Source organism: Neopelma chrysocephalum, unplaced genomic scaffold, assembly GCF_003984885.1.
Source record: "Neopelma chrysocephalum unplaced genomic scaffold, ASM398488v2 Primary Assembly neopelma1_60, whole genome shotgun sequence".
Lineage (NCBI taxonomy): Eukaryota > Metazoa > Chordata > Aves > Passeriformes > Pipridae > Neopelma > Neopelma chrysocephalum.
The window spans coordinates 9,861,663-9,888,776 of NW_020897715.1; the positions used below are offsets into that span (position 1 = coordinate 9,861,663).

Sequence of the window (27,114 nt, forward strand, 5' to 3'; positions counted from 1 at the left end):
AACTATATATATATGCGTATATACTATACATACGTATATATTACTATGAACATCAGAATGAACAGTTCATGAAAAACATTTCTGTTCTAAATGCCTTATTTTGAAAGGCTGTTAAGTAGCCAAGTTAGATTCCAAGTCTCAGTTGAATAAGAGCTACTTCCAATCATGTCATAGTTAACAAGTGCCATCTTTTGGTACCACTACAAAGTTAGTTTTAGGGAAAGAACTTTAGAAAACAAAATTTAGAGGTTTATTCTTTTAAGGTTTAGATCATTGTAATTCTGTATGCGCAAAACAAACTACTGTTAGGAAAAACAGTAAACAAATTTTTATTGTTAAATACAAATGTCACTATTTAGCCACTGCTCTTTATGCTAGTTAGGTTATTTTCCAGCTTCCATATTTTAACCTTATTTCTGAAAGACAAAGAGGTATGTAGTGTGTGTCTCTGCCTGCCAGTCTGTCCTCTTCATTCAGTAATTTAGATATCTTTCAATAAATTCAATCAAATTTGAATGAGGTCTGAAAGATAAATATGTTACTACAAGCTTTTAGAAATGTTTTATGGAAGTGTAAGTTAATATACTAAGTATGAAAAAGACCAAAGACTGTCAGAACTCCACCTTTAGGGCATTTGTTCTGAAGTTAGTGGGGGCCCAGAACAATCATTGCACTGTCTGGCCATCAGCATGAAAATACATCCAGACTAATCAGAACATGTTTCTGTCTCATATCTGTTAAAATTGTCTTAGCAGATGTGTAGATAGGTTTTTAGGAAATAATGGAGACAGATCCTTTGTGAAATTCAACTTCTTTAATTTCCCTTCTCACAGAACAATGGTTTATTTTTTATAGCTCCAAGGGCAACACACCTGGGATCAATTAACCTTGTAACAGTTCATGTTGTTGATGGGTCCAAAATACCTTTGGGTAATGAGAATATTATGTCAGTTTATTTTTCTTAAAACTTTACTTTCCCTGCTTTTGCTATATAGCTAAACTTACACTTTAATCAACAGAAATACCTCAATATATCTTTATGTCATGTTCATTTGTTAGTTACGTTCCAGTGCATGTACAAAGTATTGCTGGTTTTAATTTTCCGGGCATTTTTCTTCTTCATGAAATCTTTTCTAGAACTAAGTACTTCATGTACAAGGCTAAGGAGTCGTGTAAAAAGGCATTGCCTGATCATCTTTTCTGATTTTGTCTGACTTACTAATTGTATATGTCTTCCAGTCTTGAAAAGTCTTTTTCCTGTATAAAAGCATGATTTTCAGACAGGATTCTAGTACTGACTCTTTTTGTTTATGATCTGCACAAAGACAATTTGAATTTCCTTTCCACCTGTGGTGTCTTATGTTTAAAAGGAAGTAATTTGCACTTGATAAGCAGTAATATCTCCATTTTCAGTTCCCAATGAAACATACCACATTTCACCCAAGCCAAAAATTGCTCAAGCAACTGAAATTCCATGGTTCAATACAGGTAATTTTTAAGATTCTCTTAAGTTGTTGTATTGAGAGTCTGTAAATCTGAAGTAAAATCAGTACCGTTTAATATTTAATTATCAAGTTCATTATTACCTTTAAAACCATTTCAAATACATAACATGAAAATTTATTTTCCCCCTAATCAAATATTTTTGATGCTTTGAAAAGGGGGTTTAATCAGTATTTTATCAAAGACAATGTGAAGCTTTTAAACACTATGAGACAGATATATAGTGCTGCAAATATAGATGTAACTAACTTCCACTGTTTACCTTATAAAATCTAAATCTGTAAAACTTTTCCCAAATCTAAATGTCAAAACTGAGTAATATGTTCTGTACTGCATAAGTATTTTCTCTGATACTTCAGAGAGGCTGGATTAAGTGTTATGGATAGAATGGTTATTAGATTTGAATATCAAATAGCCAGCTCTATTTATTTAAAAAGCTGACTTACAGAGGTTGATAACTGTGCAAAAGACAACAGTGTCTTATGCTTTCAGCTTTTGACGTGACTCACACAGATGTAACAACTGCAACAACTACCCTATCAAAATTATTTTGCAAGTGAAAGGCAACAATAAGAAAAGGTTGCAGGCTTCCGATTTCAACCTTGATGATGACCCTGTGCTTCAGCTGTCTTACACACTGTTTGCATTGTATGCTTCTGGTTGTTTTCTCAGCAATAATTCACTGTTTCATGGTTTTATCTAAGTATTTTGTTTGGAGGGTTCCAGTGTGGTGTTTTATTTTGAGGTTTTTGTTTGTTTGTTTTTTACAGAACCTAATTAAATGTCTTAAGGCCATGGATACCTTGCAGAGCTAACTCTGTATCCATATACAGTTGGGTAACTGGCTGTAAATATTTTATATCTTTTCCTAAACCTAAACATGAATGTAACTGGTCAGACTGCATGATAGAGTCATCTGACCACTAAAGAAACTAGCATTTTCAACATGCATTTTGGATTGGAACTCATAGAATTCTCATGTGTCCATTTTGCTGTATCACATTGGTGCATGGACCTTTTTTTCTGGCAAATTGCACTGCACTATTGGTGTTCTTTTACACAGCATTTAAGCAGAACCTTATTTCTTTTAGCACCTCATAAAACACGTCTCACCTCTGCAAGACCAAAGCCATCGGATAAATCACAGACTAGACCTGGTAATAATTGTTTATTCAATCTGGGATGGGGAGGAGATTAATTAATTAATTAATTTCCCCTATTCTCAGTGGAATTTTAAGTGTTGTTGGGAGAAAAAAGGGGTATTTTTTTAATCAATTAATAAGTCTACAGGTAAAGCCTCTCCAAATCAGAAACCAGAACTGTGTGTGTCATCACGCTAGATGTCACTTTTTCTTCTCTAGTGTGGAATTGTTGGCATCACATAGAAATCTGTTGGGTGTTCTTCTCATGGAACTTTTTTTTATCTTTCTCTTTTTTCTTTTTTAACTCTCTCACAGTTTTTAGTAAAACCACACAAGCACCAGCCAGAACAAAAGCACCTGGACTGCCACAGTGGATTGTGCCAACAACAGGTAGAGCTGCATTTTTTGGGGATTTTTTTAGCTTATCAGGAGAAGATATGAATGTGACTTCCTCAAATCATCTTGAGCCCTGCAAAATATTTCATTGTGTTTCGTTACAGAATGTAATTCCTCAGAGTACCATGTGTAATTGCTGCTACTGATCATGTTATAGAATTCCTGAGAGTCATTGTGAAATTATATTGGCAGTCTATGTAAACTTACAGGTAGATTATTATGGGGCTACTGTTTACTAATGTTTTCTAGATGTTAGGTCCAGGATAATTACTGGAAAACACTGTTGAAAAGGGTCACCCAGTTGTTTGAGTCCAAATCAGGAGGGTTGGTAGGAAAGTCTTAAAGCCAGATATCTTACTAGCTACTATCTATGCATGTGGTGTGTTCACACCAGACCAGTTCTTACTCAGACCATGCAGTACTTGGACTGTGGAGTATTCAGGTTTGAATACTTCAGCATCAAAGAATTCCAAATTGATGGATGATAGAGGAGGGTGAGAACTTCAATTTACATATCCTTACACACAGAGATAACATACATCCCTAACCAGAAAGATTTATTAAAAATATGGGTTTCGTTGGGGGAAAAAATCATTTGTCCTTTTTCAATTGTACTTGATTTTTCAATCCAATCAAAATAATGTTGTCAGTGTTAATCATAAAGAATCGGTAATTTTTTATTTAATAAAGCATTAATTTATTACATCAATACAAACACTGTTGGTTTTTTAATACAGCCATTGTTTAATTAAATACATAATTTTGGGATTCTTCATCAACAAAGCAAGTTTAAAATAATACATATTATGAATGAATAAATAAATACATATATAAAATCACATATTTAGAGCAAACTTTTGGCTGTTCACCCATTACTGATAGTGCTACTGTCCCATACCATTGCTCTGTGATAGCTAGGTTAGGATAACCTGAATTATATACTATCTATTCTAAACATTTTTGTCTGTGTAATGTTTCCCTCTAGTATCTTTGGCAATTTAATACCTGTTGCTGATCACAGAATGACTTGAACTACTCTTTCCCATACATAATTTTGAAAAGCCCACCATGTTTTTAGAAATGGTACAAACTCAGAAGAGATGGTCGTATATTTAAATTGAATTAAACTTAACCTGTTTAGAATAAGACCTACTCTTCTGTATTACACACTGAGTGAATGCCTTCATTAGACTTACGTGCTCTTTGACCTTTCATAGTCCTTCTGGTCAATGAAATGAGCCCATCACATTCCAGCACATCAGAACCAGTTACAGTATTAAATGACCAATGTCAGTAGTTGTGGGTCAGAAAGTTTTGTTCTTTCCTTGTGTTGGAAATCTTCTTATAAATTATGTCTGATTCCTGAAATAGGCAGAATGCACACAGGTCTCCCGGGGTGATCACATTATGAAATTATGCACAAATATACAATTGTGTTAGACAGTATATTAAGCTTTTCTATTCTCCAGCATAGTAGTAAACTTGGCAGGGGTATTTGTAGGTTATAAAAAAAGACCAACAAAAATGAATGTATGCTGAGTATATCAGTAGTCTAAACATAATAGTGAGCCTATAAATTGTTACATGTAGTTTATTGTGCTTAATACTGGTTTAGGTGCTAAAACATTGTTTTAAGCAATCCTATTCTAAACGCTCTTCTTGGTGTGCCCACCAGCTGTCATCATTTCCATCTCTTTATGGTAGTGCCCATTTCACTATTATAGAAGAGCTATAGCTTCGTTGTGGTAGATGATGTCAAAAGTCATCACAAGACTGCTTCTTACTGTGCACGTTATATGTACTCACTGGAAAATACTTTTTTTAGAATTCTTCTGTAAAATGATACTTCCAGTAATATTTTCCATTACCAAGTTACATCAGTCTTTTTTCTCTAAGTTAAAGAAACATCCTGAAGGTGTTATAACACTTTAAGATATCCTGAGGTTTTTTGGATCTGAAGAAGTTAATTTCTTCATGATGAAAATGTTATTTTCTGTGATTAGTTTATCAAAATACTTCACTTTTGATCTAACCTGATCAGACTCCTTAATTGGCCTGTAAGGAAAAATATGTTTTCAGGTTTACCTTTAGACATTTTATCGTTTATTTTTTCTCTGAAGAAGAGAACATTTACTGAAGAGCCATGGTTAGTTACTATGTTGTTTAAACACCAATTTTAACTTTTAATTCCTTGCTGGACTGGCATTGCTGTTGAATGCACTCCATTCCTTCTTCCTGACTGGGCTCATTAGCCTCAGTGCAAAGATGTTTCACCCCATGGAGAGTCTGCTTGGAAGCTGCAGGGCCCAGATGATAAGCAGAATTTGTCTTTTTCCAGCATCAGCACATGAGATTGTGGCTGGTTTCCTGGCAGGCTTTTTAGTCTCCTGGCTAGCTGTAGTGCCAGGTGGTAAACTTGACTGTGGAAAAGAGGCAGAGATTACCTCCTCATGACTAGCATTCCTTTTAGGTTTTTTGCCAAGTTTTAGCCTTTTTCTCTAGAATATCATTTTTTGAGATGGCTTTTCATATTTATCTTTGTGTACGTAACTTAGTATACTGAGTTATTTTTCAATTTATACCTAATCTTTTAAAAACTGCTCCTGATCTATTGAACTTCCTGACAAATGTCAGCAAACAAATATTAAACAACATTTCCATTTTCCTTGTGAAACAGAGAGATACTTGGTTTTGTTTATAATACCCATTATCTTTGTGTTCTATTTTCTTTTTATTTTTTAAACTGTGAGTGTATCACCAAGTTCTAGAGGAATTCAAGTATAAAGGTATTTTGAGTTTTGTTTTATCAAGAGCACTTTTTCCTTTACTTCCCTTAAAATGATCCACTCCTCTGATGGTATTCCTGCTATTAAAGACACAGTGGTTAGTTTAAAGGTGTTCCAGACCCCATGAATATTTCCAGTAATTGAGAAATTATCTGTTTCATGACGTTAAAATACTAGTGTAATGTCAAAACCAATTGAGAACCGTATTATAAACCTATGAAATCTTTGGTTGAAGTGATTAAATTGTGTTGGAATAGGGTTGGAATTTGATAATTAATGTAATATTGAGGGGTTATTTTTAATATATTTAATTTCATGGGTTTTTCATTACATCATGAGTAAGAGTGTGGGGGGGTCACCACAAACATGATGAAGTTGCAATGCATCTTCTCACTATACTATATATACAGTTTTTATAAAGCAAATATACTTATTTTGTATAGAGAAAGTATATTAATTTAACAGTCTGGCTGTACTATAAATACCAGCATGTGAAACAGTTGTTCTGTACCAGGAGTTATGTTGATCTTTTTAATGCCACTTACTTCAGTTTTTTCAAATGTGTTTATATAACTTTTAAGTAGGACTTACTCTTATATACAAACTGAATTTTATGTATACTTTGCCTTCTGTACTCCAAATATGGTATATGTTTTGTTCAGAATTGCTCTAACTATTTAATATGGAGGATGACCAAAGATCTTATTATGGGGAGAAGAAGAACTTTGCCCTTTGCAAGAATCAATGGACTTTTTATTCCATATACTGAAAAACTAGAATGTTCTCTGTACTCATCTTTCCACATATCATCTTGGTTTAACTGATCTGTTACCTCTCCATCTTTTTAATTCTCTCTTTCCAAATATACTTTTTTAAATTGCAGACTTTCTAGAAACAGATAACTTTCCACTTACTTGAATAAGAAAATAATGGATTTCACTCAGTTATCACTAAAAATGTAGGTGGGCCATACATGCTGGTTATGCACTTAATGTTAACTAGAGTTTGAATATATAAAATATACAAGAATTCCATGACTTGGTGCTGCGCTGTAGAGACTTATTCCATTTCCTTTGTTTCACAGGTGATATGTACATACCTGAGGATATTACTGGGCAAGTTGCTGTGGATGTAAAAAAACCTTGGGAATATATTGATACCTGGGAAAAGCCTATTTCTGGTAAAGTTAATAAAAGTAGAAAATATAGGAGACTGTAAGTGTTACGAAAAATAAAAACACTGCCTTTCTACACAAAAAGCACCTCCACTAAGAAGAGAAAATAATTCTTAACCACCCTTATCAATACACCTTCTCATGGCTTCAGGATGTTACTAGAAGTGATAAAAATAAGAATATCTTGTGGTCACTATTTATTCTCTAACGTATGCTATAAGCTAAAAATTATCTTCATGATCATATCCTTATGATCAAACAGCCACAATACTGTAAATACTGATTTTTTTCATACTAATAGTTTCCACATAGCAAAGGAGAATAAAGTAAATGCATAACCAAATTGTACTCCTATTTATGAGAAACTTTTGTTGACTATTAGTATTGTTAGGAAAATTAGAACTTTATGAGGTTTGCATTGGCCCACTACTCCAGCCTGTCAGGGTCCCTCTGGATGGCAACCCTTCCCTCCAGTGTGTAAACTGCACCACCAGCTTTGTGTCAACCACAGAATGGCTGAGGGTGCACTCAATGCCATTGTCTATGTCAACAGTAAAGTCTCTCCCAAGAGGCTGCACAACCTTCTCTTTCATCAAGGGTGACTGAGTCAAGGAAATAGATTCCCTGACCCTAAAGAAGCCCCGAGATTAATTAAATCCTAACAGTTCACCATGCTTTTGTCCTTGCAAGAATCTACACTATCAGAAAATCCCTAAATTCTATTGTGTGCCCTAGTTTACAAGCTCATTCTCCATATATTGGTGATTAGATTTGATAGCATCATAGACCATCACCCAAGTCATTGTGGGAAGTAATAGCAGTAGGGATTATTGTTTTTCCAGAGTGCAATATAGTAGATTCAACTGTGACACATACACCAAATGTGTTGTTTTGGCTTGCATGTGACTGTTGTGGTTGTATTGTTCAGAAAATATGATAGAAACCACTTGGCAAGCCAATACTTGCACATTTTTACCCCATAAATATCACAGACAATCCCATTCCCTAAATTCGGGCTGGAGAAAAAGTAATGATGAATACTATCGTGTACTAGTATCTAGGGTATGATGACTTATATATGTAAAAATTTATCCTTTTCAGTTCTTTAGGCATATCTTTTTCATATCCATTTGGGGATTAAGAATGAATGTGAAACCTAAAAATGCTATTTTCAAAACCGTTACATATTCCTGAATTAGACAAAGCACTATTTCCTGTCTTGATCTGAGGGATTACAAAAAAAAAAAAGTGTTCTATAAGTGACTGCAACAGTCCAAAAGGAAAAGGGGACATAGAAAGATGGAAATATTCCTGTTTGCACATTGTAATATTTCTGAAAATGCCCTCCTAAATGAGTCTTTGGATCTGCTCCCTTCTTGCCCACAGTCACTCTATTTATAGGGTAAACTAAGGTCTGATACATAGGGCCTGAGGTACTCTGTGTAGCCAGTAATTCAGTATCAGGCAACTTGTGTATTTGTTGACATTAGCAGCATTATAAGAATTTTATTACTCTTGAGGGTTTTCCCCTCTTAGGTACAAGTCTTTTGTTACATAAATGTGTTGCATGTATCTCCTGTTTTTTCTTAAGGAAAGAAGGGCAAAGGTGAACAGTGGAAGAAAAATCTTTTCCTTTGCCTTTCCTTTGCATAATAAAATCCCTCATAATTGGCTGGAAAATACAGTAAAATGATTTGTAATTGTGAACTAAAGGCTCTCTTTTTAGACCTCACTGTCAAAGGACCTTCCCAGATAAAATTAATAGATACTGGCTAGAACTGCACATTGAAATGACCAAGTTGGGTGCTTCAGAAATTTCTACTACGTAACTGTCTTTAGACATGTCTGTGCATGAAGTGACAGTGACTTTTTTCATTTTTCATTTGAACAGCATAGGATAGAGTTTTCCTAATGATAATTTCCCTTTCGTTACATCTTTTGCTTCAAGCTGAGGGTGACTAGTTCTATCAATTAGGAAGTACAAGAGATCAGAAATTTTGTGAGTAGGATACTGAAGATGTTTCCTAGTACGCTGAGGTGGTGTTTATTGTGTGAAGACATATCCTTTTGGATGCCAAAAAATTACTCTTGACAGAAATGAGTAACTACACAGAAAGTGAATCACTGAAAAACTTGTAAAAAATCCCAGAGGAGCTACATATTTTCAGAGTAAGCTTGGTTTAAAACTTCATGGCACACACTTCTCAAAGAATTTAAGACTGAAAATAGAATTCGCTTCAGCTTCTAACCTCACCTCTCCACTTTTGATACTAAATAAGAAATGAAACGTTGTTTGAAAAGTCAGAATATAACTTGTAATGGGTTTCTGATTTTATGGAATTTGAGGTTAAATAATTAACAACACTGTCTTGTAATGTCATTCAGTAACTACACCACCTGGCCCTCAGCGCCCTCCTATACTTCCTGCCAAGCCTACACAAATGAGAAGAAAACCTCTGCCTCCAAACACCGTGACTGGTAAACCCGGGATTCCAGGTATCTCAGCCTTTTCAACATAAATATTTTATTGTGTGTGAGATAATACTGACTATCAAGGTACAAGAGAATTTTATAGTATAGATTTCTTTAATCTGTGAGATCTATAGAAACTAGTATTTTGGAATACATAGGCCTTTTGTCTTCTGACATTAACTCTATTTTGAGGGTTTTTTTCCTAACCTGCTTATGTCAAAATCATCCCTAATAAGGGAGCTGAAAGCCAAATATCACACTCCAAGTTATCCCTTAAGAAGATCAACCTTATGAGAATTTCATGTCTACTAATAGCATTTCTGGCTACTTAATGTGCATGTTGGATGGGAGATATTGAATATTATACTTCAGTGTATACACCCAACTGGTTATTTGTTAGGAAATTCTGTCAAATATATATGGCATATCCATTAACCACTGCAAATAATGAGCTAATAGCCACCCAGAGAACTAACTGTACTGGGAGGTAGAGTGAGCCGAGTTATTTCATGTGCGCAGAGTTTAGCTTGATTATTGTGCTAAAGTATTCCAGCTTCTCAGTACCCGTTTAAGAGCACACAGAAACTTTCGTGTTTCCTGTTGTATTTTAATTTTATCCTGAAACTGATATTCAGTATCCACATATATGTTTTTCTGTGGATTCTATATAAGAATCCTTAGGCTAACTTTTTTCCAGGTAGTCAGAAACTGTCATCTCCTTATGCTTAGCCTCATGACATGTGCTTTTCTCTTCATATTGGTCTCTGTCGTTCCCTGGAAATACAAAGGTCTTGACAGTACTGTATTTACTGTTGTCTTTGGTTTGTTTCATTTGGGACTTTGTGTGCTATTAAGGCACTAAAGACCTGAATAATTCTTTAGTATTTTGTGCAGCAGATGAGTGACAAGAACCTCCAAGCTAACAGCAGAGCTAAGATTGAAATGTTGTGTCTATACTTGATGTTGATCCAATGGTGTTTCCTTAGTAATAGCTACAACAAAACATAAGACATTGTCAGTCTTGAGCTGCAGCATAAAATATGTTGATACATTTTCTTTTGCTTGTAACAGGGGTCTATACTAATTTTCTCCACTAAGTGTCTAATTAATTTACCAGTGATATAAAATTTCACCCTTTTTCCATACACTAGAGGCCAGGCTATGTGGCAGTCAGCAGTTACCATACCTTCCTCGGCTTTCAAGATGGAATAAATTGGTTAGATGAACTGGTTCTTCCTTGTGGGGCCAGTAGCAGATTTTCCTTCTTCTGTGTTTCCTAGTGTTTTATCCAGCTTAGTTTTAAACATTATAATTCAGTTTCTTCTGCTTCCCTGGAGAGACAGTTCCACTGTAGTAACAGGAAAAATTTGCCTCAATGTTCTTCATGGATTTTCCCTGTCAGAATTCTGTCCTCTTTCTCATTAATACTGTGATTACTTCCTTACTTGCATCTTTCTAACTCATCCAGTGGATGAATATTATGGAAAGGTTTCTGTGCAAACCTTAAAAGTCTCCTGAATGGAAAAAAAAGGAAACAAGACAGTTTCAAAACCTTTGTGAAACTGGACTCCAATGACAATCTTTCAAAGTCAACTTTATTAAGGAAATTAGTGGAAAGTAGAGATTTTTGTTATTTTAAACTTCGTTCACCAGAGTTTAAAGAAGAGTTCTGCCTTCAGTCACCATGGTCTTCTGTGTCGTATATGCACATTATATAGTTCCTAACTTTTTTGGGGTTGAGCTTTCCACTCATGTCACGGTTTTCTGGGAGTATCTTCATGTTTTGTGAATTTAGCTCTTATCTTTTACAGCTATTTTGAAAGATCCTTTACTATGGATTGTTTGCCTCTTAGAAACTTATTTTCTTTATCAGGTGGTAACAGCTGAGGAGTAAAAGTAATGTCACATAATCCAGAAAATTTTCTAAAAGAACCATTTAGTTATGGGAGATAATATTGCTTCTATCAGTTAGTTTCTGCCTAAACTTATGACACCTAGTACAGAAATGAGTACAGAAAGAAAACTTTTTCCCTTAGGTCATAAATGTGTGTTATAAATGTCAAAAATGTTGGACTTGGTTGCGTTTTCCTTTCTTTCATTTGAAATGCATCTTAATTTCATTTAATGGAAGCTCCAGGACTGTTTGGTGATTAAACTCTTAATGCAGACCACAGTTAAGGACTTGTTGTTTATTGTTATACATGTTCCAGCTCCAGCCTTGCTAATTTATGTACTGTATTAAGAGTAGAAAGGAAAGGATCTTACCCGTATTTGAGGGAAGAATCCAAGTTTCAGTTGCTGACTTCAGCTGTTGTGTCTTACAAGACATGAAGAAATGTGCTCTTTTACTTAAGAAAGAGAAATGTCAACAGTGGTCACTTTGCATCCTTTTCCAGTCATTGTAGGATAGTTCTGTGCATTAAACCAGCCCCCTGGTGGCCTAGTGGTTAGCATGCAGGACTCTCACCGCTGCGACCCAGGTTCAATTCCCCAGTCCCCCGGGCAGATGGAGCTTGTTAGCCCTGTGAGGCCATCTATCTATGAGAAGGTCACTCTAAACAAACCTACGTCCTGAGGACCTCACTGCCATTGTCCAAGCTTGCTTGGCCCCGGCAGATGAACCTTAGGATTAAAGGGTGGGCTCAGTTCAGCGCATGCTGTGTCTCACCTAAAAAATCCATTGCGCAGGCTGGAAAGGTAAAAGACCTTTCCCAAAAATCTTCGCTCGCAAAGACTGACCATTATTATTCTAGCTGACTGAAGTCCTCTAAAACAATCTCAAAGTAGCAAAGAATTTTCTTACTGGGTTTCAGGATTAGGTTATATCTGCAATAAGCACAATTCAGAACTTTCCTAAATCCAGCTGAAAGCTGTTGTATAAATTTTGAGGGATTACCATGGTTTCAATGAAAGTGCACAAAGCACTTGTCACAAATCTGAGTTCCCTTAGAAAATCATAAAGCTGTTTCTCTCTTTTAAATGTTGAACGCCTTGTTGCAACAAGTCTCTCCATCTGTCACTATAGCTAAGCCTGCTGGACCAACACTGCCTGTGAGGACAGGAACGTCATATAGGACACCAACAGCTTTTGCAACTCCAGAGTATTATGGTAAGCATATTACAAACAGTTCTGGTTTCTTTTTTTCTTTTTTTTTTTTTTTAATTAACATTAAGGCTTCCATTTTCTTTTGCTTCCCTTCCCTAAATTATATTGATGCATTAGGTATTTAATATAAGAAGCATTTATTTTGGGATGATTCTGATTTCTTTTATGCCACTTAGCAACTTTTTTAATTTGACTGAACTAATTTAGCTGTCTTCTGATACCTATCTTGATAACTGAGAATATGACAGCCCTTCCATTTCCTATAAATCCATACGTGCTTAGTAGGTTTTTCAATACTCTTCAGTGGCAATTTAGGTCTGTGCAGGGAGTAGATAAGAAACCTTCTTTTCCTGAAAATTTCTTTTTGCACAGGACATAAATTCAAACTATTATTTGACAGTGACTGATTTGTGCTCATCATGGATGTGATATTCTCCTAGGTATCTGATTAAGCTGCCACCATTTAAATGGGAAAAAAGGTAATAGAGCAAACATAGTGGTTAATTGGTAATTTTCCCTTTATAAAATTGGGAGTTGATTACAAGTCCAAACCTAAACCTCTTCGAAGTGGCATCCAGTAATGGATTTGGAGGAGGATGTGCTTAGAGGTTTTAAGCCCAGATATGCAGCTCTAAGTGTATTGTCATAAATTATGCTGTTTCTAATTTTCCTGGATGTATTGTAATACTGAAACTCTTGTCTCCTTAAAATGATCATGAACTCACTGTGACCCATGGTGCTCAGTAAAGCAAGTTGGATGCTAGACTGATTTATTTATAAATGCTCATTGTGAATGTATCGTGCTTTGTTTGTTGAGGTCCATTGTAGTATTTGCATCTAAAAGAAGATTCTGTTCAGTGTAATGGCTAATTAATACAACACTGGTGTCATGAATCCTGACTGCTTTAGCACATTTTTATTCACCAGTGCATTTGCCTTCAATTTCCTTCAAATTTTGTGGAAGTTGTACACTCTGAAGACAGAATTTGTGATTCCCTTCTTATTATTTTTAGAGAAGTTAATGAGCCAATGTAACGGTGCTATACGTTCTAGGAACATGAAACAAGCTCCAAGCCTAACAGCAAGTACAGTGCAAAAAAATACTTTTAAAAGGTCTAAAAAACATTTTACATATGCTGCATGAACTGAATCCAGCTGCAGTCGCGAAGTCTGTCATTTTGATTATGGCTATGTTTATAGTAGCAGGTAAGTACGAGGTTTACTTAGCACCACAGCTAAAATGGAGTCACTAAAATGAAACAACAGATCTGGCAGCAAAGGTCTGCCATGGAAGACCTTTATTGTGATTTAAAATGCCAAAGGAATTGTGAAATGCTGCAGTTCTAACACCGAAACTTTGAATTAATTGCAAATTATATTATAACTGTGTTTCCCACAGTTGATGAAACTGTCTTCAGCTCAAGTCCTACATCAGAAACAGATTCTTCAGGCAAACCAAGGTACCAAGGTAGGATACTAATAGCTATGGTATTTTTATTTGGGGGAATATATCTTGCATCAAAATTATTTTGTTTGGTTATTCAAAGACCAAAATTTTATTTGATTCTGTGTCGCTTCAGCGGCAGATGAAAGAGCTTCAGCACAAACCATCAGCATTTTCTTGATTAAATTTTACTTCTACTTTCTTCCCTGCTACCACCTCCTAGTTTACAGTTTTGTTCACAAACATGCTGTGGCTCTTCATGTGGGCTTGCACATGTGCTTGGAGAGGTATTGTCCCAATACCAGTGCACCTTGCCATACGGGATATCTATCCATCATATATCCCTCACCTCTTTTCCAGCCTGTAGTCAAGTTATCGCTGTTGCAGTAATCTAGAGAGTTTAGCAAGTTGAGATAAAAGGAAGAAGTGCTTTTGTATGAAAATATTTTTCAGGGTTTTTTTCTTGTTCTGGTAAGAGACACTACATTTCTGAAGACACTCTCTTTCTTGAGAGAACTTATTGTTTACTTCCAATGAAAGTTTTAATATTGGAACTAAAGTGTTTGTCTTCAGTAATCTTTCTAATTTTGATGCAGAGTACAAGACATTTGCGTCAGAAAGTTTGTTCCAAGATTTGGTGCTGTACCACTGAAAATGGTTAAGATTTTGACAGTCGCTCTAGAAACTGCAAGTTTCATTAAGCGAGTTCAATGACTTTGGACTAAACTTGTTAATCCTTCTGGTGAAACAAAGTGTATGGGACATCTTTGTATTAACATACCTCACAAAAGCTGCAGGTGGAATTGTAGTGTCATTTTACTATAGAAGAAATATAGTTAATTGTCCTATTTTGTGATTTTAATTCTTTCAAGCAGTGTCTATCACCTGCTAATACCATCAGTGATGTTTCCTCAGTGGTGCCAATGAAAGGGGGCTGAAGGCAGTGATTGCAGGTCTAACAGCAATAAATAAAATTTTTTTTAAAGCAGCTTGAAATTGAATATATGGGTTTTATTCTGAAACATTTGTGTTTGACTTGTGCAGACTTTTACTTGGTGCCCTGAGATGGATGTTGTGAACTAGGTGAAATGGCATTGACATTTTGCAAAAACACTCTGTTGAATAACAGCTCTTTCCTATTGCTCTTAGCTCCCCATGTGAAGTACATGAAGAAAGACGATGATGTGCCTTGCTCTATCACAAGCTCTCTTGAACATTTTCCTCAAGAAGAAGGTGGAAGCAAGGAAGAACCCACTCGTCCTCCACAAAATCCTCCAACCAATCTCACAGTGGTGACTGTTGAGGGCTGTCCAACCTTTGTCATATTGGACTGGGAAAAACCAGACAATGACACTGTTACAGGTTGGTTTGATTTCTTTCCTTCGTTGTATGATAGTATAGTATTTCCAGTTTAATTTACTTTTTTGGCATTTAAAAGATACTTTAATCCCAGCAGATTGAAGGACCTCGGTGCTTTTATTTTGTGCTACTGTGAACTCTAGTGTGGATAAGAAAATGCTACTAGATTAGAACAAGATCATTGGTGTCAGTGTCAGTGATGACACAAAAAGATATTTAAGTATGACTCTATATCTTCTAATTTCTGGCTTCTCCCTGTATAGGGTCTGGTAAGATCTTGTCAAGAAGGTCCAACAATGCAGCAGCAGTCTATTATATAGATGCACACACATAATGCAGACATCTTTCTTGACTGGTACATGTCATTTAACAGTGGGCCAGACACAATCAGACCTTACATCCATCTAGTAAGTCAGTAGAAATTTGTCAGCATAATACTTGCAGTACCCACCATAGGGTCAACAAGTTCTCTATGCTGAAAGAATCTGGTTATTTTTAATTTCTAAGGCAAGGGTTTTGTATTGAGAATTAATGCATGTGAGTCATGCAGGAATCACTACATAGGCAGGTAAACATGCAAGATGGGCTTCCTAATTTTTCCGCTGTCTTCTGTATTCAATACTAGCTTACAAAAATTAAACATTGAAGTTAGTTAATAACTCAGTTAATGAACTCATCCAAGGACACTTTCTGAATTTAAAAGAAGTCATTGAGTCCCATTTTCTGAAAACAGTGATTGCTTCATATTGGCACCAGCGTGACATTACTTGTTTAGACAGACTTAAATCAATTTTTCTGTCATCTCTTCTTATTTTTGTATTTTATACATGTTTTTCCAATCATCTAATTTAGGCATCACATCATTATTTTTTTTTTTTTAAGAAATACGCTGTTTCAGATAGAACTGTGAAAACAGAAAACATAATTTGTTGTGCCTTTTTTTTTAAATGGTTACTTTGCTTAACCTTAGGTGTGTACAAGGGGTTTCATTGGGTATGCCTAAAAACAAAACTGTGCTTCAGTAACAGAAAGGTCTGACAAATAATAACCAAAACAGTGATCAATCTCACCTCCTTGTTTTTGTAAAGGCTGCAAATGTCAGGAACCAAAACCATTTTGCTCATTCTCTGTTACTCCTGTTGTGTTGCCACAGAAATGTAGGGCAGTTTGTTGCCTTGTGCACTGAGTAACAAGCAGGTACTGGATGTGCTCAGCAGTTCTTTTTATGGATGAGCTCATACATATTTTTACTGCATTTTTTTTTCCAACTTGAATGAGTTAAAAAAGTCCAAATCACACACTGACTTGGGGTTGGCAGAAGTCACTTATTCATTCACTATCTGGATGTACCTAAGGCAGTGGATATCCACCATCTCTCCCGTGCTTCCTAATAAATATAATTTCTCTAGTGAGGTTTAATCAGGACAAATAAATGCTTTTGCATGTTTTTTTTTCTCCATGGTTCACTCAGCCCTTGGTGGCTAGACAGGAAAATACAGAAATAAATTTATGTAAAATTATTTCATTCTAAACTAGTAGATTCCCTAAGTGCACAAATCCAAGTTAGTTGGGCAGTTTCCTTTGTAAATCTTAAAAAGATAGGTCTTATTTTAAGTTAATCAAGGTTTAAGAATTTAGAAACTGCACTTTCAACTTTGATACAGTTTCATTCAAACTACAGAATGCTTATACCTGTGTTTCAAATTTCGTCATGAGTGTACCATTGGGCAGAGATGAGATGTTGAGTATCCTCTATCCCATAACTGAATGATGAGAAAAGATGAGAGGCTGGGCACACAACAATCTGGAATAGATCTATCTTTCCTAATCATTTTAGCATATTAATGTCCAGACAGGTACACACAAGTTGTCCTTACAGACTATTAGGCAGCAAGAGTGGAAATCAGATGATAAAAGAGAGAGCAGTGAAGAAGCTCAACTAAGAGACGTTACTTAAACAGATTTTTCTTTACTGTAATTTTCCAGAGTATGAGGTTGTGTCAACTGAAAATGGAGGAAGTGATGGTGAAAAGGAGAAATCAATTATCACTACAAATCAAACCCATTCTACTGTGGAAAACCTAAAACCTGACACAAGGTAATTAAAGAATGTAATTTTCTAAGTCAATGCAACTAATTTAGACTGTCAGCTGTCTGGCACTTCAAATGAAAATATGTATGTATATAAGATCCGATCGGTTTTACTGCTGTTCTGATAGAAAAAAATGTATGGTTTGGTTTTGCTTTCTTTTAAGTTAACAGATAAGACAGATAAGAGGAATCTTTAGGAAATTTCTGAGAGTATTTGTGGTCTGGACAAACTGTTGAAGTGACCTGTTGTAGCAGAAAGACTAACAGTCAAGTGTAACGAAATTACCATGGAGGGAAAAATACGTGTGTCCTCTATGTATTGTTTTCTTATAGTGTTTCAAAGCAGCTGGCAAATTTATAATGGGTCAGTGAATTCCAGCTGATTGCGTGCCTCTCAAGCAACTAGTCAAATTAAGTATTATCGTTCTTCAAATACCATATCTCATTAAAAAACAATCTTCTTTTTGTGGTAAAATTCAAAGCAGGGAAGAAAACCACTTGTCTTTTGTTGCATTCCTTATTGATTGCGTCAGAAAGTTAATGAATGACATGTTGGGGTTTTTCCTGTAAGACTATTCATTTGGCTTTGGTAACTGGATGTTTCTGTTTCAAATAAACTGCTTTTTTCTATTATTATCCATAAATTGGTAACACAGCACAAAATTCTGCGTAGAACCCATGTTGAACCTTTATTTTTAGGCAATGTGTGGTGTAATCTGGTGCGTTGGTTCCTGTCTCATGTACTTGTGACCAGCAGCTCCTAGGAGAAGGAATGAGGAACTAAATCAGAAAGTAGAGGGCAACAGAAGAGAATTGGAAAAATAAAAGGTTAAGGGAAATTGTGACACCCCGAAAGAGTTTCTTTGACAGAGTCCAAAAGATGGGCTCATAAGATGGGCTAGAATTGCTGTGTTTTGCTTCAGGAATATCTCTGTTATTTCTTAAAGGCATGTGGCTTGTGGAAAGAGTGAACTGCAGTGATGTTGTTCTGTCTTGTTAAGAGGCAATTAGGATATGTTACCAATATATATGCCTTGGGCACCCAGCATTTGTTTTCTCGAGCAAAACAATGTATTTCTGGAGTAGTGACTAAGAAAGGCAGTAGGTGCTTCCTGTGTTGCTTGTGTTTTCATTTGAGTTCTGCTTTAAAATAATACAGTTGTATCTTTGAAAAGAGCTCTGTGTTGTTAAGCAGATTCTCTTTCATTACACACTCAAACTCTTTGTGTCACATATGGTGGCAGAGGTGTGATGGGTTTGTTTAAGTGTAGAAGAGACATGGAAGCAAAGAAAAGCCCTTGATGCTGAGAGCAATGTCCAGGTGGCCGTAAGAGAAAAGTTTTTTAGACTGCTCTTTGTTCAGAAAGGAAACAAGATGGAGGCAGGCAGATCCACTGGAAAGGTCACAAGGAAGGCAGGAGCTATGCAGAGGCAGATAAGATGGTTTTAATTATTTACAATTCTGTCAATCCTGAGAGAAGTCTTTCAGGTAAGCAAGAGGCCAAAGACCACAGAGTTACAGCTGTCTTTTGAAGTGTGGATTTTGTTACAAGGAGCTAGATAGGAAATCAGTAATGACTGATGGAGGTTGACTTAAGATATAAAGGGATAACTTTTCCTGAAGAAGGAGTGGCTATTATTCCCCAACCCCAACCTCAAAAGGGACAGACAGTGAAAGTCTTTCTGGATTCAGGAGGCCATTGCCTAGAATTGAAAACCTTTGATCTAAATCGCAGTGACGCATGTCCCTCAAGTCTCACTGGATTTAAGGATATAAAGTCCTCAGAGTGGCTCTGTTCAATTAAACTCCCATTCCAAGCAAAATGTATATTTCCTAATTCTGAGGACACCTTGAGAGCCTTGGCAGAAGCACAAAGAGTTACTGTTACCATTTGAATTCAGGCTCACTGGCACACTAAATTCAGGGAAAATAAGAAAGTGCTTAAGACAGCTGGCATCCCATAGATAGCATCAGTTCTGCAAGGAACGTCGTACGTCTCCTGTCTATCAGGATAGGATTGCTCACTACATGAAGAAAATGGATCTGTGGACAAAACTGAAAAGAGGAGGAAGAAAGACAATTAAACACAGCTCAATAAATTAATTATCAGAGTCCCTGAAATGTCTACAAATTCATTAAGTAATACATTAAGACTGAGAAGTAGACTTTTCCATAACTAGCCTTAAAGGAAAGAGCTGTATGAGAAGTGGAACTGGAAAAGAAACTTGGAAGAGAAATAGAAATCCCTCTTGCAAGTGATCAAAACCTAGAAAACCAGCAGCAAGGATATGGAAAGAGAGATACTCAGTAGAAAACCATGGATTAACTGGGGAGAACCTCTTGGCCTTAAAACACTTTGGAGAAACTGACAAGCTGAATTTGAGAGCTGTTTTTTCCAGCTTTTCTGAAGCCATAAGTGAGGCTGTGTAAATCCTCTACACTGCTCTGAAGGTCCGGTGTTTTCAGAGCTGAAAATATTTCAGGATAGATCTAAACCAGACAGACCTAAATGAAGAGTTCCTAAAAAGGAATAAAAATGTTTGTGAATGTGGTATCTCAGTCTTTGCGGGTAGATTTAAGCCAGAAAGACCCTATAGCAGCAAGTCAGTTCAAGCCTGTCATTCTGCAGATGTACGTTCTTGAACAGCTGTACATGACAAAAGTCTGCAGTCACAATGGCCAAGGTGTATCATCCTGTTCAGGTAAATCAGATAGGATATGTTAGTGTCTGGACCAGAAACTAAAGAGTTAATTTTCCACATCCAGCAGGAGGGAAGCAAGACAGCTTTTCAGTGTGAAGGAGGCAGAACAAGCAGCAGGGAAAAAATGGAGCATCTGAGCCTGCCAGGTCATGCTGTTTGTTTGCTTTTCTCTTCTGCATTCTTCATTCAAATAAGTCATTCTGCTACACCTCTGGGAAGCTCTGCAGTAAGACAGACACCCTTCTTCGTTGGAGCTGGCCTTTTGACAAGGCAGCTTTTAAAGATTAGGAGCTAACGGCCAGACTTTGAATATTTCAGGAATTTGGACAGTGTTAGGGAGGCAACAGAGAGAGACTCTTACAGTCTCTCATCAAAATTGCATGTGTGACTGCAGCTGTCAGTAAGTCCAAACATAGAAGTTAAATGGGATGAGGATTACCATGTAGTATTCTGTGTGTTCATTTAGCTGTCTGAAAAGTGACTAGGTCCAGAAAAAATGCACTGGCTGAAAAAGGAGTTCTGACTTTGTTATCAAGTATTTAGTTTTTACAGACTCATACAATGGTAATATGGAAACGAAAATGGACTTTTACAGACATACAATGACTTGTGAAGGTTACTTTTAAACAAGTAAAGTTGTATATATTATGGTAGTTTGTCATCTTTCTGTCTTATACATGCCAGCTTTATGTGTTCTCAGTGACTGGACTGCAAGACATTGATACTCTGAGATGAAAGTGAAATAGTGATCCAAAAAGCTTTCTAACTGTGAGGACATACACCTTTAAATAAATGTGGGGTACAGTCAGCTGCTTTCCAATGCAACGGACTGATTTCTTCAAAAAGAAAGGTTTTAAAAGCTCCTGTACAATGTGATTTTGTTGGAGCACTGAGATCCATATTTTTTTTGCCCAAGGAAAGGCGTATCATATCCATGCCGTTTTCCCACAGTAAGGCACGTCTGACAGTTGACAACACCATATTAATTTAGAGGATTTTTCCTTATAGGATGAATATGTTGTTCTCTTTTTCAGCTACAAAATTGCAAAATATGGTGATTATAAGATTTCACTATGACACCTTAGAAGACTTCTGATAGTTTAAGTAAATTCAAATCTTGAAATCCATTATTTGGTTGGTCAGAGCTCTTGAAACTGGTACTCTTCCTAAGCTGCTGTCTGGGTTCAGTCTAGAATTCTGTTCAATTTCAGCAGATAATTTTGATTTTGATTGTAACCTTTACCTGAAATCTCTCAAAGTGTGTAGTGTGGTTATGCTATAAGAGCTAGAATACTATCTGTATAAGAAGGATGTATGTATAGTTAATTGGATATAGCTGGTGCCTGAAGAAAACTTTCTTGTTTTATAAATGTCTTCTGCTTAAACATTTGTATTATAGATCTGCTTCTGTGATCTATTTATCACATATACACGCCTGTTGATTCTGACTTAGTACTGTAATTAGCTATTGCTACTCTTTACATTATTTCCAAGATTTTTTGAGTAGATCCAGGTCACATTTCACTCAGCCTCCTTTTCAGTATCACACTCAAACAAACCAAATTTTCTGAGGTTTTTAACATCTTTATTCTTCAATTAGTGAAATGAGCGAAACAGCCAAATTCCATTTATTCTTCTTTGTCCTAGTTAGTTTGAACCAATTACTAAGCTACTGAGTTTTTACTCTGTTGATCAAGCAGTGACTGTAACTACTGTACTTGCTGATCCACCCTGAGCTTAATGTAGCTTTTAATTCAGCCCTGTCATGAAAAGGGCTTGGACCATATCAACTTCATAGATGTCTTCCAACATAAATTATTGTAAGATTGTATCTTAGGGATAGTTTCTGATCTTGTAAATCTCAGTTTCCTCCAGTTTCTTTAGTGCAGGCTGAGGTGGCTTAGTGTGTTAATGTAAAGTCATTCCTTTCTTAGCAAAGAAAAATGAGATAAATGAACACACTAGTATGAACTGATAATATTTCATCTTCCACATGGAAATTCTGCAATTTTTATACTGAGGATACTCTCACAGGTTTGGTGGGGGTTTTTTTTGAGAAATGTACCATTTATTCCACTTAGAAAACTATCAAAGACAAACTACAATACTGATTGTTCGGTCAAAGTAATTACAGTCCAGCTCCCAAGCAGTCACTTGAAGAGTGAGACCTGTAATATTCTATCTGACTTGTCATACAGTTGTCTTGTTTTTGAGTTTCCTTACAAGGCTGCTCACACTGGAACTCCTAGTTTCATTGGCACACCTAGGACTTGGTGCTCTTTCTTTGTTTTACATTAAAACTGCCCTTAAAAAGAAAGTATTGCAGTAACTTCTCCTATGATAATAGTGCAGCCAATATATGAGCTGTATATGTGACCTATAGATAAGGTCATTATCCACAATTTTTAGTATCTCCCTCCTTGAGCTGCTTGTTTGTAACAAACCTTGAGAGGCCTGAGATAGAAATGGGCTTACTGTGGTTTTTGTTGTCTTCACTCCATCTCCTCTGTTGTGTTGATAGTTATCATTTGCATATTCTCCTTTGTAAATATTCTTTTCACCCACCTGCAGGTTTTTGTTTCGTGGACTTTTCCTAGCCTAGAATATTAAATGCAGATGTTGTTATTATTTTTCTTCCAATTTCATTTTTGCCCTTTCCAAAGGAATTTTAAGGTTTGGGATTTTGGTTTTTGTTTTCTTTCTAGGTTGTGATTTTTTTTTACTAGCTTTGGAGTTTTCTAATTCCTTTAAAATTGATTTATTTTTTAAGTCTTCCAGTCATCTGATGTAGTATCATTTGGAGGTTTTTTGTTGTTTCTGATGGTTTCTCTGCCAAAATATGCAATTCTTAGTTCTGTTTCCCTGCCCTAACTTGAAATATTTTTTTTAGAAAGTGTGCATTTTCTCTTTCATTCTGGTGGTTTGTTTAAGGACAATTAAATTCATAGCACAGACCATAGCATCCAGGAATTTTTACAGCACTAATTTCTATACAAGCCTTCAAAAAAGAGTCTGAATATTGTTGAAAACAGTTCTCTTGCATGTTTGTGATGGCAGTAACTGGAAAATAATAAAGAAAATATTAAGACTGCAGTCAGAGATGTGCCGAATAGCTCTAGGGAAGTTCAGGTAGCCATTAGAGGACATGTCCACCAGTCTGCTGGTGCAGATTTTTAATAGGAAAAGAGTGTTAATAAGAAACAAAAAGCCTGTGATGTTTGTATTCCACAGCTTCATAGAACTCCCCTTTAGGGTACTGATCCTTGCCTCGTTAAGTAATTTGGTGATTTCAAATATACTTTTTTCCTATTTAAAAACATTTTGAGTGGTCTCTTTTGGATTTTTTGGTTAGATTGTGTTCCAAGGCAAAGTATATGTCCAGCTTTGATCTCTTGAAGAATATGAATAACAGGAAATGTTAAAAAAGATAAAAAAATAAAGTAAATCCAAGTTCCTCAGAAAAACAAAACCAGAAACCAACTAACCAACCAAAACTGTGAAGTAAACATGAAATGTGCAGATTATATGCATGAACCAAACTGTTTTATAATATCTATTGATGACTTACTTTGCAAGTTTTTTTTCATATGTCTTATAAAAATTATGAAACAAAAAAAAGAGAAAGTTACTGTAATTTACTCAAAGGCCATACCAAGTAAGTCTTCAACCCTGACTGAATTAGCTTGAAGTATGAATAATTAATACCTGCCTTCTTATGCTGTTATCACTATTATCTAATATTGCTTTGTATTGCAGTTAGCAACCAAAATGTGCTAATCACATACAAGAAGAAACAAAAATTCTACCAATGCAGGGAGCTTAGTTATTGTTAACAGCAAGGGTCAAGAGATGTGAACTACAGTGAAAACCGCAATGCAGAAACATGCAGAAAGCGGTGGGAAAATACTGGAGGTTTTTGTACTCTTTATTAAAAAACAACAGATTTTTGTACTAAATTGCTGTTGATGTCAGAGTTCATGGGCATTTCCCATTTCTCACAGCCTTTCTTCCAACTTGAATAGGAGAAAGACTCCTCAAACAAGCTCACCACTTTTTCTTTTTTTTTTCATTCCTGTCTCATTTGCTATGTCAGATCATACTGCTATCCAAGCACACTTTGCAGAGACAGAGAAGCTCTATACACAAAGGTAGTCCTGCGTGATTGTCATCTAACAACAGCATCTCCCCAGCAACTCACCTGAAGTCCCACAACTGTACTCAGTTGCTCCAGTTCTATTATGGTGAAAATCTGTTTTCACCTATTTTCAGTTCTGCAATCTCAAATCTTCTCCTTTTGCATGATTTGAAAAAATGCAGAGCAGATGCATTTGCCAAAGTTCCATGTGGTATAGTGATTTCCTATGGTGGAAAAATACAGTCCACATAGTAACTACTGTAAGTAAAGTCCATTTAACCTACACAAGGACTTTTATTGTCTAACACAGTTTGGGAGGATTTGGGAGGCCTGGTCTCCGAAGTTTGTAGGAGGTGTGATGCATTAGACTGCTGCTTATATAGGGTAGCAGAGTTTTTGGTATAATAGGCAGGCAGATATAAAGATGGAATACCGACTCCAGTTTCTCATTAATAAGTCTAGCTAAGAGCTAGACATGGGATAATCATTCTATAGCTTTCCTATTTCCTTTTATTAATTTTGCCATACTTCTTAAACACCTAAGCATTTTTCCCTCTCTCTTGTGGCTTGTATAGGAGTGTATAAGACTGCAGACAGTACCCTTTTTTCACCATTTTATTTTTCAGATCTTTCACCTGACACATAAAAGGGAGACTTTAAACAATTTTCTGTTAAGAGAGCCACAGCATGGCTTTAAAATTACGGTTAGATATGTACACTCCATCATTTCATTACTCAGTCTAACTTTCCCTTTCTCTCACTTTCAATTTTCAGTCAACTAGTTACTTCTCTTCATCTCCAAAAACAGTTGTTTGTTATTCTTGTACTGTTGAAGCCACTGCTATTGTTTTAGGATTGAAATTGGCAGAGAAAAGGAGCTTGTGATGCTTGTAAAAACACATATCACAGAACTATAAAATTGTATATATTTTAGTCTTAAAAATTTCCTCTTTAACATTATTAATAGAACACTTCCTTAGTTGACTCAGCTAGACTTTGGACATTTCTTTATTATTTTCCTTTTCTCCAGTTTTCTTTATATGCTTACATGAGCTGAAATCTCTATGTGTAGATTTTAGTTCTTTATTTCGATCTTGCCAAAATTTTCCCATCTGTAGTTTAGTCTTTTGCAGACAACCTAGTGATCCCTAAACCACAATTTGAAAAACACTCCTTGGAAAATGATCTTCAGTTCTTGTTTTTGTCTTTTGCTGGAGTTAGAGAATTGATGGGTCCAAGCTCATCAATTGAAGTTTTTTGGGAACGGGACTGATTCCTCTGAAGAATGTTGCCTCATGCAGCCAAAGTATATTGAGTATATTAAGAACAATATATTTGTTCAAAAATGAGCAAAATACATACAAAGGCACAGAATCAGATTATTATCATTCATAAGGTCAAACCATAAACTGCCCATAAAGCAATAGAACATGCCATCTTGATGATCACAATTACATTAATATCTCTAGATCAGGTGCTCCTGTTCTGAAGGAAACAGGAAAACTTCCTTGGGGTCTTTTACCTCTAGGTGTGGATTAATTTGTACATTTTCCAAAATGTGTCTTCTAGCTATTACTTTAAAACACAAAACATATTAGCAAATCTTCGTTTATGCTTCAGTGATTCTTCAGAAGGAATCTTCAGCTGCTCTACTGCAGTTCTCTGTATTACCTACAGCCTTACCTACTGTATAAGAATACTTCTTGATCAAAAAAGTTACAGTACCACATGCCCAATGTGAATATTAATTGCTCAGGTCCAATTTTCAAAAGCATGTCTTTGTTTAAACAATTTGAAAATGATAATGAAGAAGATTTATGAAGTTATTAAATTGATTACTTGTTTAACGTCTCCTTCCTATGGTAGGGTAATATGAATAGCTCAAGGTGGTCTTGCAGCATGTTTGAATAAATGTCAAGATTACTCTAAATAGACTTTTTTTAAGCTCAAAACAAGACCATGGTTTTCTTAGAAATATCCATGAATTTCCATAATGCATCTGTTCAGCATACCAGTCTTTTTAAGTATTTTCCTTAAAAAGAAAAGAAAACCCTAGAAATAAAGACAATTGCTTAAGTAAGCAATTTTAAAGTTAAATATTGTCTTAGAAGTACTGTGGATGGAAAACAGTTCCTTGGTACTGCATGAATAGTCCACTGAGGTTAATTAGTGAACTGCTCAGGTTTTGCAGGAGCCAGGAAGCAATGAGAGGTAATCCAAAGTTTGGATTGAATTATTCTTATGGGGACTTGCAAATGGAATTTACAAATTTCCAACTGTGCAGAGTGTGGTATGGGGTTGTTTTTTTCTTTAGAAAATTGCTGTTTGGAAACAATTCCAACAGTACATTACAATGCTATGTTATAGTCATGAACTACCAAAATTATCATGGGTAAGTGACCCTTGACGAGTCAAGAGCTGGATGTTTAATTGCCCGCTTCTGGGACTCACTTTGCTCTGTGTCTAGTCTCCAAGTTAGGGCCCATTTTCCAGTCCTACAGTCCTTTTAACTCATGTCCTGTGGATGTCTCTGGCTGATGAGAAGACACTCTGTTAGGAGAGACTCACCATGCAAGCACTCAGATCATGCGAGAGGCCCCTCTGTACATGGCACTTGCAGCTCGTGGGGAAGGTATGGAGCTGGTGCTGTTCATTGGTGTGCACACACCACTCATCAGGGTGCCTTGGCATGGAGGACATGCAGCTTCTCTGGGCAGGCACTGAGCTGTTGCAGAGCAGTGAGAAATTCCCAGGTGCTGCCAGCCTGGAGCCAGGGGAGCTGAGAGGTGCCTTGCTGGGATAG

At 36.1% G+C, this 27,114-nt stretch overlaps 1 protein-coding gene across 11 annotated transcripts in view; it reads left to right on the forward strand.

Moving 5' to 3' along the window:
• ABI3BP (ABI family member 3 binding protein) overlaps nucleotides 1–27,114 on the forward strand; it is a 127,675-nt gene that overhangs the window by 89,781 nt on the left and 10,780 nt on the right. For all 11 annotated transcript variants that reach the window (XM_027681053.1, XM_027681054.1, XM_027681055.1 and 8 more), the window contains 10 exons: nucleotides 856–930; nucleotides 1,414–1,488; nucleotides 2,595–2,660; nucleotides 2,961–3,035; nucleotides 6,912–7,007; nucleotides 9,387–9,497; nucleotides 12,499–12,582; nucleotides 13,979–14,047; nucleotides 15,173–15,385; nucleotides 17,369–17,480. In XM_027681053.1, coding sequence (XP_027536854.1) covers nucleotides 856–930; nucleotides 1,414–1,488; nucleotides 2,595–2,660; nucleotides 2,961–3,035; nucleotides 6,912–7,007; nucleotides 9,387–9,497; nucleotides 12,499–12,582; nucleotides 13,979–14,047; nucleotides 15,173–15,385; nucleotides 17,369–17,480 — 976 coding nt within the window. The remainder of the gene's footprint in view (nucleotides 1–855; nucleotides 931–1,413; nucleotides 1,489–2,594; nucleotides 2,661–2,960; nucleotides 3,036–6,911; nucleotides 7,008–9,386; nucleotides 9,498–12,498; nucleotides 12,583–13,978; nucleotides 14,048–15,172; nucleotides 15,386–17,368; nucleotides 17,481–27,114) is intronic.